Below are 12,918 nucleotides of genomic sequence, written 5' to 3'. Positions count from 1 at the left end.
TTGAACATATATTGCTTTAAATTAAAAAATTGTGTCCTAGAATATTATAAATACCAGGTAAGAACAAAAATATCCTTATGAAATGGAATCTTATATATAAAATTTATTAAAAGGATACAAATAACTTCTTTTATAAGACATACTCTTAGAAGATAATATATGAATGATGATTGTTTTTGGCTAGGTTCCCTAGAAGCAGAGTCTTAGATGAGGATTTTTGAGTGAGTGTTTTCTTGAAGAAATTCTCTCTGGAGAAAGGAAGCTAAGGAAGCCTCACAGGACAAGGGAAGTTGCTAAGCAGGGATGTGGTATAAGCTGGTGACTAGCTTCACTTGATCCCACTGAGAGCCCTGGAATGTAAATTGCCACCAAGTTGATCTCACATTTGAGGTGGGGGGTGGCCATTTGTACCCTCATGTTGGACAGCTATGATTACATCTGCCTTGTGGGGACCCCCTTAATTTCCTAAGTGATGTGACTCCTGTACAACCAAGGCTAAGTCTCTGGGAAAGAGGGCAGCTCTGAGCTGCTAGCAGTCAATACCCACAGGGATGGAGATGGGTGTGCTAGCTTGTATCCACTTTAATGCATTCCTCAGACCACTTGGTGCCACTTCCTTCTTTCATTTAGTTGTAATAAGTTTACTCCACCAAGATGTGATTTCTCTAAGATCTTCATTGGTCACAATTTCTGGGAAAAGTTACAAAAAGAAGGTTAGTGGTCACACTGATGAAGGGGGTCCCAAGACCAAAAATGATAGTCATCATCTCCAGCCATCATTTTTTTAGTAGCATATTTTCCCCAAGCTTTGAAAAGCCATGCCATCATAAGAGAATATCTCCACCCACGTTAACACTCTTCCTTACGCAGCTTTATACTCTAGCCCCCTTGATCCAATACCATTACAATTTACTCCCAGATGTGCACTCCTGATTCCTGCCAGTACATGTAGGTCACACCCTGCAGCTCCTTTGCATATGATCCCACTTATCCCATAGCAGGCCTACCATTTCCCCTGTGGGCCATGTTGAGACTTGACCCCAGTAATTGCTCTGTTTTCCAGAAAAGGAAATGGGGACAGAGAAGCAAGATTTGCTTATAAGCCAACCTCCTATTTTGAGGTCTCCTCATGATCTCAGTAAATGGGGCAGGAGAGCTACCCTCTACTAAGGGAGAAGTAGACCACATTTACAGATCTAGAACATTCAAGGTGAATCTGAGGTTTCAAGCTTCAAGCGCATCTTCACCGTCCTAACTCAGGGTCCCACTCCTGTTCTGTCATGTCTTTGATGTAGAAGACTTTGCCAGGGCTGATAATTGAAGCTTCTATGAATGCTTTGCCAGTTTTGTGGTTGGTTCTTGAGGTTTGCTTTGAATTTGTGATTGATCAGCATAGCTTACATTTTTTTTCTTCAAAGCACCAGTGATGGTCAACAATAGCCACCTACTTTTGGTCTCCTTGTAACTACTATTTCCCCCTTCCACTCAAATGCTAAAGTTAAGTCAGAGCATCCCCTTTTACACAGATACTATCCCACTTCACCACAGGTGATGTCTTAACAGTTGCACTGTAACAGCATGCGAGGGACTACCAGATACCACCATTAACGACATCCTCATTCCCATCTAGGCAGTAAGCGATGTAAATTCATTATTGCAGCATTATAGGGTGTACCCTTGGAGTACTTCTGGTACCAAATCATGTACTCTGAAGTAAAGGCAGAGGTGGGATTCTTGTGCAAATGGTTTATTGAAAGTATGTTCACAAGAGAAAGGGAGTAAAGGAAGTAGGACAGGGCAGAGGAAGGAGCTAAGTCAGGATCTGGTCTCAGATGGAGTCTAACTCCAGCTTGATACCTCAGCTGTGCAGCACAAATTGCACCACTTAGTTTTCCCCCCTTATGCCAGGGGTCTTTCTGTATCAATCAGGCATGGCTACCCCTATGTGGTAGTGCTGAGGAATGCATAATCTCTTGGGAGGGGAAGCTGTCAGGTGATCATGGGCAATTCTCCAGAGAAAGGGGCGGCTGTGAGTAGTTAGCACCCAGCACTTCCAGGAGCTAAGGATGCGTGCACTAGGCCAAAGGATGTATATACATGTTACAGTGTCTGCTACTGTGGTATATACTCATCTGCAGGCTCATATTCATATATATACAATATCTTCTTAGGAAAAAAATATAATCAAGAAGTGTAGTAGATAGCACATAACTGATTTAAGAATTTTTGGACTTACCTTTTGCTTTATTTCTAATTTTGACTTACTGGATTTTAAGTACAATGGAAATTAAGTTTTAGATCCAATAAATTTTATCTTTTGGCTACACAATACATGCAATAAGGCCAAGGGAATAATAGTGCTTCAGGTAGCCTTTGATGCATAACAAACCACCCCCAAAGATACAGAGCCTTTAAAAAACCATTTATTAGCTCATACTTCTGTAGATAGGCAGTTTGGGCTTTGTTACACTGGATGTTGCTTCTGCTGGTCTCACCAGGGATTATTCATTAGGCTGCTGTCTTACAGGATGGATATGAGTTGGTTAGTCTAGGACAGCCTCACTTCTGTGTCTGCTGGTGGGTGCTTGCTGATGGTGGGGCTGGCCACTGGCTATGATGGGAGTGATTGAGCTACGTATCTCCCAGGCTTATTCACATGCTGGAAGTTACAGAATTCCCCAAGAGCATCAAAAGAGAGCAAGCCCTGATACACAAGCATCTTTCAGCTCTGCTTATACGACAATTGCTCTTGTCCCATTGATCAAAGCATGGCCAACCCTAGAGAAAATATGGGAGCAGACTACTCAATGGTACTGATACAGGGAAGCAACAATCTACCACTGATAGTGGTGGCTTTATCTACCACATAAGGGAAGAGCTTCATATTCAAGGTAGTATTCAATGATGCATTTTGCTGAAATGAACATGAAATGAAATTAACTTTACCATTTTCTCTATAGAAAATAATTATTTCTGTGTTTTAGGGTCAACATTTGTTGGATTTAAGAATGTTTGTTCAGGTGAAACTAATGTGATATTCATTACTAACCCTTTAAATGAGGATTTACAGCATCCAATCCATGTGAAGAACATACACCTGGTTGATACTACTGAACAATCAAAAATATTTATACATAGGCCTGATATAAGGTAAAATATATGATGACTCAGTTTGTTCTTTCCTGCCTTCATAATTTTTCATTGCCTTTTTCCCCTGTCAGAAAACTGAGAAAGTTGCTATATTAAAATAACTGTTGATTTCTATAAATTTTAATCAGCATTATGAAAATTAAGACTATTTAATGCATCTGCATTTTCTGTTACATTGAAGAAGCTAGGCCTTAATGTGTATATTTTCTTGTACTGTTTTTTCCATAATAACAGCATCATTACTCATAAAAGATAGAGGCCAGGTTAGAAGTGTGTTGTACATTAGTAACTATCCATTAATAGTCATTAGGAGTGAGAGACATCTCTATCATTTCTTCCCTTTCCCTTACCTCTTTTGTTTCCTGTTGTTTTCCAAATATTATATACACCCCAACATTTGAAATTAAATGTCAGTCATTATAATCATTGTCTGAAAATATGTAGAAACTTGTAACAGTGATTTTTCTATCACAAAGCTCAGTTGGTATCAGAATATTTCTAGAAGCTGAACCACTTAGATTCTCAGTCTTTAAGAATATAGCCAATAACATAATCTACCTAAGAGGTGTAGAAATTTAAATATAGAAATATTGGAGGAAAGAAGTGTTCTATTAGAGATCTTTGACCATTTTCAGTATAAAGAGAAGACAAGGAATAATGCTGTCTAGTTAGACTGACGTGTCTTCAGAGAAATGCAATGTTCCATTAATAGTTTGATTTCATCTAATTTTGCTTTCATGACAGCCCATACCTCTTCATTTATTAATTGTTGAATTGCAGTGTTTTTTGGCTCAACAGAGCCTCTCCCCACTAGAAAGTTATTAGTTCCTATGTAGTTATCATTAAATTTTTCAGATATAATATATAATTTTAATATCTAGGTCATGAAGAAAATATTGCATTGTAAAATATAATGTCTGAGTTCTGTGCTTACACTGGGATACTGTGGGCACTCTCCTGGACCCCTTTTATGAGGCAGCTTACCCAGTCCCCAAACGCTCTACATGTTGGCCAATAATAACTTACAGTTGCCTGCTTTTCCAGAAAATTTCTCTTAGCTAAACATGAATAGCTGTGAGAGGCTAAAGCCCTCCCTACCACCACCTCCTTGTAATCCCCAGAAAATGACTAGTTAATACAGGAGTACAGAAGGCCAGCCCCCTTGTCTCAAGGTGGGAACAGCTGTGGTGCAATTCATGAGCCAGACATTCCCCTGGGATGAGACTGAAGCTAGTCTGTAGACCATAGTCATCGCCCTTTTCTTTCGCTCACCCTATATGGCTTCTTGCCTTCCCTTCTATCAGGACTCCCTCAATAACTCACTTGAAGAAAAATCCACACCTGAGGTTCTGAAGCTGAAGTAGCACAGAGCCCTAAGCCATGGTATGAGTGTGCCACTGGCACTGCACCCACAGACTTGCTCACTCTGCACATACTTGAACACAGCGCACATGCGAGCTAAGACATTTATTCAAACCATCTCCTAAACGATTACAGTGTAGTAAGGGATGACTTAATAGCTTCATGGCTCTCTTACAGAACAAAGGGAGAGATATATTAAATGCTCTCAAAGATCTGAGCTTTCCACTATTGTTTTGTTGCTATAACTCTGGAATAAATTATATTTTCCCCACAGTGTCTATCATGATATAGTACAATTATACTGTATGTCATGTATACTATATAATGTGTAATACATTGCAAATTAAACAGCTATTTTATTATTATAACCAGTTAATAATCAGCACTCCAGGTGGCTCAAGATAAAGGCAGAATACCATCTATGGTTGAACTGCATGATGAGTTTATAGTATTCTATTTCTTGCAGTTTAGGTATCTACAGAATGGTTTCTATATGTAGCATGAGTCATAATCCAAGTATATCTATTTGTATATACATAGGCAATAATCTATAAGAATATAGACTAATCTGCATTTGGTATTGAGCCTAAGAACTCAGAATAGGTAGGCAAAGGGGACTGAACTTTTATTAAGTATTTAGACTATTTTATAATAAGCATACAAAGCTTTATAATTCTTTAAGACCCATTAAAAAAAAAGAGAAGGAACAGAAAAGTAATAAAGACTTCCCTGCCAACACAGAATTTTGTATGTTCTGCATAGAGTGTTTACCTGCTCAGTGTGGCAGTGTTAGTGCATTGTAAGCAATGCATGAATATGAAATCCATCATTCAAGAAAACCTGGGATATCAAAGTGGAATTCTAATGCTATATCCCACATGTATAACTTCTCCTATTGAAATGTTAATTAATTCATAATAATAGACCAAATTAACACAATGGAAAAACACACCTTATTACAATGCTAATCACATATGCTCCTTGGTTCACCTCTGAATTCTTTATGAAATGATAAGACTCAATCAGTCAAAAAAATTGGGGGGACTTCTGTCTTATCAAATATCAAGTGTATTCAAATGCTTTTTAGAAACAGGGGATGGATACTAAATCTAAGTATTATACATTTTGCCATTTCCCCACAGTAAAGTGAATCCATCTGATTGTATAGACATGGTTTGTGATGCCAAGAGGAAATCTCTTCTTAAAGATATGGATGGCTCCTTTCTGGGGAATTCTGGTTCTGTGATTCCCCAAGCAGAATATGAATGGAATGGAAATAGCCAATTTGGAATTGGAGACTACAGAATTCCTAAGGTGATGCTCACATTCCCAAATGGAAGTAGAAATCCTGTCACTGAGAAAGCACCTTATAAAGGTTTGTTGGATGTTACTGTTAGTCCTCAAGTTTGTGAAATAAAATACATCTTTTATTTGTAATGACTAATGTACCCAACCAATAACATATTTTCTATTTATTAATCTTACATAACAAGAAAAAGATCGTATATAGATATTTTTGCAAAGAGAGTCATTTTCATTGCTAAAATGTATGTATATCTATGTTTCTAGGAATTATTAGAGATCCAACCTGTAAATACATCCCAGAATGGCAGAGCTATCAGTGCTTTGGAATGGAATATGCAATGATGGTCATTGAAAGCCTGGACTCTGACACAGAAACCCGCAGGCTCTCACCGGTGGCTATAGTGAGCAATGGTTATGTTGATCTCATTAATGGTAGGTATTCAGTGTAAACAAAGTAGTGTTACTAAAGCATTCACTATTTATGAAATGCACAGAGACATTTGGTAAGTTTATCACATAAAACTAGCAAACATCAGGGTTTCTTTGCTATCTGTTTGTAAGAAAGATCTGTGTGCTGAAGACACTTGACTCTTCAGCATTTCACCATGTTAGAAAGCCAGGTTAGTTATTCCAAATCCACCATAAGAAGAGGGAGAGGAAAGTTAATCCTTGAGTAATCTTCATACCTATATTGATAAGGTGGCATACATATTTTTAAGAAAAAATGCGTGTCTCCAAAAAGACAATTTGCCTTACATAAATTAAAAACTGATAATATGTTACTTGGAATACTTGAGAACAAGTAGTCTTAATCTACTCATTATTCATTTTCATGAATCTTTTGCAAAACTTAATCTTGAAACAATGTGGTGTTTTTTTTGTTTTTGTTTTTGTTTTTCTGATTCTTTTGACTTTCAAGAACATTTTCTCAAGCTCCGGAGTCTGGGTTCCTTATGTTCTGGTCAATGGCAGCTCTAGCACAGAGAAAAGGCAATGGTCTCCCTAAGAATTCAGATTCACTTAGGAATCCAAGACTTCTTGAATAAATAAAATCAACTTCTAAAAACTACTGAAACAGGGGGCAGGAAAACATTCTCTAACCCTGAAATAGCATTGGGGGCTCAAACATTAGTCCCTAAGAAGGCTTAAGAATCTTTCAAGTGCTGCAGGGACACGTAACCTGGATCAGAAAGATTTCTGTGCCCTGGCAGTGTCATATCATGTACTGAAATATTCTAAGATTCAAAAAAATAGCTAATACCTTACAAAAATATTCATTTTTAAAAACATGTTAAAGAAACTAGAATGAGCTAAATCAGGAGTGTCCCAAATTTACATGATTTCAAGTCTCTTCCCCTGTTTTTCCCCCAACATACAATCGTCCTGGTTGCTATAAACAGCAATCAATCCAGTTTCAAATGCTGACTTTCAAATCTTAAAAAGCAGAGAGATTGTGGGAAGAATTTTAGACCAGTCAGTGAAAATGGAGATGTTTTCAGATTATTTTATATGGCAGAGAAAGATTTTATCTTTTTTTTTTTTTACTCTTCCATAAAGACAATCCAACTTTTCCATTTACAATAGTGACATGGCATTTCTCTTTATAATAAATTCATATTTTAAAAAGTGACTGTCAATTTAAAGAAAAGCCTTAAGTAAAGAGTAGTAGTAGTTCAAAAATTATGAAGATGTTAAAAGAATCACTGATGATGTTCGGGATACACTACACTAATTAGGAAAAAAAATTCCAAGATGAAAGTTATTGAATACCCAAAGTTTCCTTTTACATTTTAACTCTCAATTTTATTTATTTTTCAAATATGGGTTTTGTCACTCTAAATTTTTCATTTTTTACATAGAAATTTCTGTTTCAAAACCCACAAAGAAGGTTTATTTAAAGGTAGGATTTATGTTTTGGATGCTAAGGGGAAGTTTTTGCTCTATTTCAGCTTCAGAAGTGTATATTGATTTAAAATTTGATTGAAATTCCATTGTAAATATTCATCAAAATTCCAAGTAAGCCAGGAAATTGAGCAAAACCAACGAATAGATAGATCAAGAAAATTCATCATTCCACATCTCAGTGTTTTATGTATGTGTAATCCCGGGCACTTTAAAACTGAAGTGAAATAAACAAGTTTGCTAAAAAAGTCATGTTACATGTGTTCTGCAGATGTCTGAATTCAAGTAGAAAAGCCTCCACTGGCTTTTGGCTTTCTAAGGGTTTACTGGACTGTTATCTTTCAGATTGCTATAGCTCATTAATGATGTTGACCCTTCAATGACACCAATCACAGTCTAAAACAGAGATTTATTAAAATAACAGTGGAGGAAATTAGAGAATAAATAAAAAACAAACTTGAGTTTGTTGAATTTACAAATTAACTGATGAACAAATGAGTGAGTGAAAGAATTGATGCATCAATGTTTCAGCCATACAGATGTCCATGTTTCCAAGTCTAGACTCTATATTTAACAAATTAACCCTGTTACAGATTATTTCTCAGCAAAGAGTCTGAGGAAGTTGGTTCCTCACCCAAGCTCACATTTGATAGGTAGGATCAAGCATTTTCTTCCTCACCATATGGCCTGGGCTTAAATATAATTATTAAAGTAGAGAACCATGTAAATCTACTGTTTCCCTCAATAACCTTCCAGTACAAACCCTCGACACATTAATTTACCCTCTTACCCTGAGAAGTGCAAAAGTAAGGGTAGTAGGAAGGAGTTGCTTCCCTGCCTTCCTTTTTAAGTCAAGGTTTGAGAAATAGCTTTGATCACTGGATAGATGGGTGGATGGATATTGGATGTAAAGGCTAAACTTCATCACTGCAGTTTAACACCATTACTCTTCAGACTTTGCACTAAATAATATTCATAATATGGGACATGAACTTTCATTTTATGTGGATTTAGGCCCACAAGATCATGGCTGGTGTGCTGGATACACATGCCAGAGAAGACTTTCCTTATTTCACAGTATTGTAGCTCTGAATAAATATCATGAAGTTTACTTCACTGGCACCAGTCCTCAGAATCTTCGACTGATGTTGCTTAATGTTGACCATAACAAGGTAAGGCAAGATAGAAATAATTTCTTAAGAGTTATTGGTGTTGGTTATTTTACATATATTTCTATCTGCTAAAGACTTGATCTCCTCCCCCTTTTTCTTGAACATTGTCAGCCTTACAGATCATTTTCAAGGATCATCAAAGTACTATTAAAAATACTATTAGTCCAGACCATTTTCATCAGTCTGAGAGCACATATGAGTACCAAACATCTCTTCCCTACATGCTTGGTTCTGCTGCTTTATATCTGAGGCATGCCAGTGCCTATAATTTGTGTGATTAGCAAATAAACCTGAATTTCTATGTAAAAATAGTGCACATCCAAAACTGGTCACTGGAATTATATATTTATTATATCATGTTGCTATTATTTATATATGTCAGAAAACACCTCAGAGATCACAGCTTGTTATTTTAAATATCTTCAACTGTGTCAAATCTTTGCTATAAACTGAATTCAGCTGGAATGATGTATACTTTGTCAGTGGGAAAAAAGGGTGAAGTAAAGCAATAGTCTTATAATTTGGATTTTATTTTCTGAGATTATGAGACTTGAAAGGCTCAGAATATCAGGAATGTGAAGAAAGGACACTGACAGAATGAAGAAGAGAGAGATGTAAAGAGAGAAGACACCTGTCCCTTTGCAGACAGCAACCCCATCCTCTCAGCTGAGCAAGATAACACCTTGGAACCATTCTTGATTCTGTTATTTCTTTCACATTCATTATACAACCCACCTGAAAATCCTGTTGAGTCTCCCTTCAGAATACCCAGAACCATGACCACTTCTCAACACCCCCACTGCTCCTGTCTAGTTTGAGCCAACATTATCTCTCCCCTGGATTAAGGCAGTGGCCCCTCATCTCCTCCTCCTGCCCCACCTTTGTCCCACTGTCTTGCCAATGGGTTTCAGCCCCGGGCAAGTTTGCTATGGATTCAGTGTGACCTAAGAAATTGACAGCAAAATGTTCTTGGGGTGAAAGGGTTATACCCAGGCTTATTCTCACAGTGGCAGGTCAGTCACTAGAATCCCATTCACTCAGAGTGACTCTGCAGGCAGCAAGCCAGTCTCTGCCTCTGGGCCCCTTTGTCTGCACAGCCGTCCTTTGAGACTCTCTGCGCAGTCGTCCCACACAGCTGTCCTCTGGGCCTCTGTCCTCTGTGCTGCCACCACTACAGCCTCTGCTCTGCTCTCCTGCAGCCTTGCAGCCCTTCCACCGTGTCGTGCCCAGAGCACTGGGCAGAGCTCTTTTTATAGAGTCAACAGCCATGTATTGCCCACAGGTGTGCAGTGAGCTAGTCAACCATGGCCAGGTAAGAATCCTGGCCACAGGAACTCTCATTTTATCCACACCCACTTGTCCAATCTCACCTCAGTAGCCACAGAGCTACCTTCAAGCTAAAAGTCAGACCAGGTCACTCCTGTGCCCCAAACCCTACAACGATTTCCCCACCGGTCTCTGTACAAGAACCAGCGTGTTCACATCCTTAGCTCTCTGACTTCTACTTCTCCAGTTATGCTGGGCTCCTTGCTATTTCTCAGCACCTCACACATGCTCCCATTGGGGCTTGAGTTTCAAATGTTGAGTTCGGCCTGGAACATTCTGCCCTAAGTGGCTAACTGCCCTACCTCCTCAGCTCCCATTCCCTCAGTAGCCCTCCCCTGACCACCCCTCCCCACTTTGCTCTGCCAATTACTCCTACTCTTATCTACCTTTTCTTTTCTTTTTCCATAGCACTTATCACCTTCTAACATGCTCTATGCTTTACTTTTTGGTATTCTGATTACTTATTGTCTCTTTTCTCACACAAGAATGTAAACTTAAAGAGAGCAGGGACTTTAGACAGCTCCTATAATATTTCTGGACTCAGGCACTTAACTTCTGAATGAAAGAGAATGTTTTTAATTTTAAAAATAATAATAACTGCAAAGTAATGTGACTGTTAATATTCTGAGCCTCTGAGATAGTTTCAAAAGAAGATTGCAAAACTATGTACAGTTAGCTTATTAGAATCCTTAATAATTCTTCACTGCCTTTCTGAAAGTCAATCTCCTTACTTTGTAATTATATCTGATAGCATGAGATGTGGGGAATATAAGTATGAAAAAATGAACAAAATTGAATCAAAGAGGATGGTTATTTTGATGGATTTTTATTAGTCTTACTACCAAATTTTTCTCAGAGATAAGCATTTTTTTCAACATTAAGTACCTAATTTTGTGTGGTTGGATTATACAGAACACACTAAGTTCCCTGTTTCCTAGTACCCTGGAGTTGAAAGCCTATATTGAAATTTATTAATCTTTCAAAGGAACCTTTTTTTTTAATTTAGAGATCTCTTCTAATAATTTCTTTTTTACACTATATTTTTCTACTGAGAATCATCAGTTAAGTTGTAATGTCTCTATGAATGGTTGAATATAAGTCCATTTAAAAAAATGTCCATTATGCTCACTATTGCACCCATCATCAACTTGATACTTGAAAGATATAATTGATATAAAAAATATTTCCTGGGTGGACTAATGTATTCCCCACAATACTGAACAAACCAGAATGTCAGGTTATAATGTATACCCTGAGAAACCTCATTGCCCTCCTAAACAATGGGGTATTGTGTGTGGGAGCTGTTTGAGGTCAGACAGACCTGGATTTAAATCTTCCCTCCCATATTTCCACCTAATTAGATCAGTATCTTATAGATGTATTACACATTTGTGTAAATAAAAGTATGTCCAGAGCAGTGGTATTTATTGTTGGAAAACATTAGGTATATCCATTAATAAAGGATATTGTTAAGCAACAAGAAAATTAGCTCAATATTTATACTAAATCATAAAACTTAGTTTTAATATTTTACAGAAGGTATATATAGTTGAAGAACATTTTTTTAAGTGCTATATTCTAAATATTGTTTCATTGTTCCCTTAAAATACAGAAATGTTGTTTGTTTTTAACAGGCTGTTCTGGTAGGAATTTTTTTCCCCACACTTCAGCGGTTGGATGTCTATGTGAACAATGCACTGGTCTGCCCCAAAAATACTGTATGGAATTCCCAACAGAGATGCTGTGAACTTAATAGATATCTGTACACAGGTATTTCTCCAGAGAAATATAGTACATGTTGTATATGTGCTTAATTACATGTAAAATCCTTTGTAATACTTATTAATATATTTGGTTCTTTAGTCATTGACTAATGCAAGAGAAAATAAGTTTTTAGTCATAATCTACCAAACACCAAGATATATTCATTTATAACATCTGTTCCTTAAAGATCACTCTTGATAAAACTTTTTATCTATCTGCTCACACGCAGATACAAGTTTTTGTGTATAATGGAGAACATACACAAAAACTTTGCCCCTGAGGACATTTACAGTCTACCTATTCAGTTATTCCTAGAAGTCAGAGCCTAAATTAATTGGCAATCACCAGAAGTATTGCCAAGAAAGCTAATATGACATCAGTTGAACACCATGAATAAATATAATAAACTCTGAATTTAAATGAAAGAGACTAAATTTACCATTTACCAATATTTGCAAAACTGAAATTTAAGTCTTCTCAGTAAAGTCCTTTTGTTAAACGGGGTACTAAACAGCCAATACATTCCATTTCACATGTGCCCCATGATCTGGGCTAACAATTATATAAATGTTTACTATAGATAATAATATTAGCTAGACATGAGAGTATGAATGGATAACCCATATTCATTACCATCTATGGAGCAAGTCCTATTTCTACTAATAATATGAATAGTTAATATTTCCAGAAACATTTCTCTGTGCTAAGCACCATTCTAAGTGCTTTGTATGTAACTCATTGTTACTACATCCTAATAATAACCCTATGAGGTTGGTACAGATGAGTAAACTGAGACACAGAAGGGGAAATAATTTGCCAAGCCCTCTATCTTAGCTCAAGCTTTCAAAACAAAATGCCATAAACTGGGTGGCTTAAAAACAAAAAATTACTTTTTCACAGCTCTGGAGGCTACAAGTCTGAGATCAGAGTGCCAACA

At 37.1% G+C, this 12,918-nt stretch overlaps 1 protein-coding gene across 1 annotated transcript in view; it reads left to right on the top strand.

Annotated features, from left to right (window-relative positions):
• The window catches only part of PKHD1L1 (PKHD1 like 1), a 143,872-nt gene that overhangs the window by 116,682 nt on the left and 14,272 nt on the right, over nt 1-12,918 (top strand). Inside the window, 5 exon segments of the mRNA XM_036876435.2 lie at nt 2,985-3,150; nt 5,655-5,887; nt 6,082-6,249; nt 8,734-8,891; nt 11,852-11,987. Of these exon segments, the coding sequence (XP_036732330.2) occupies nt 2,985-3,150; nt 5,655-5,887; nt 6,082-6,249; nt 8,734-8,891; nt 11,852-11,987 (861 nt within the window).

The sequence above is a fragment of the Manis pentadactyla genome, chromosome 3 (assembly GCF_030020395.1).
Source record: "Manis pentadactyla isolate mManPen7 chromosome 3, mManPen7.hap1, whole genome shotgun sequence".
Lineage (NCBI taxonomy): Eukaryota > Metazoa > Chordata > Mammalia > Pholidota > Manidae > Manis > Manis pentadactyla.
The sequence above is the reverse complement of the archived record's forward strand: the minus strand, read 5'-3'. Positions and strand labels throughout refer to the sequence as shown.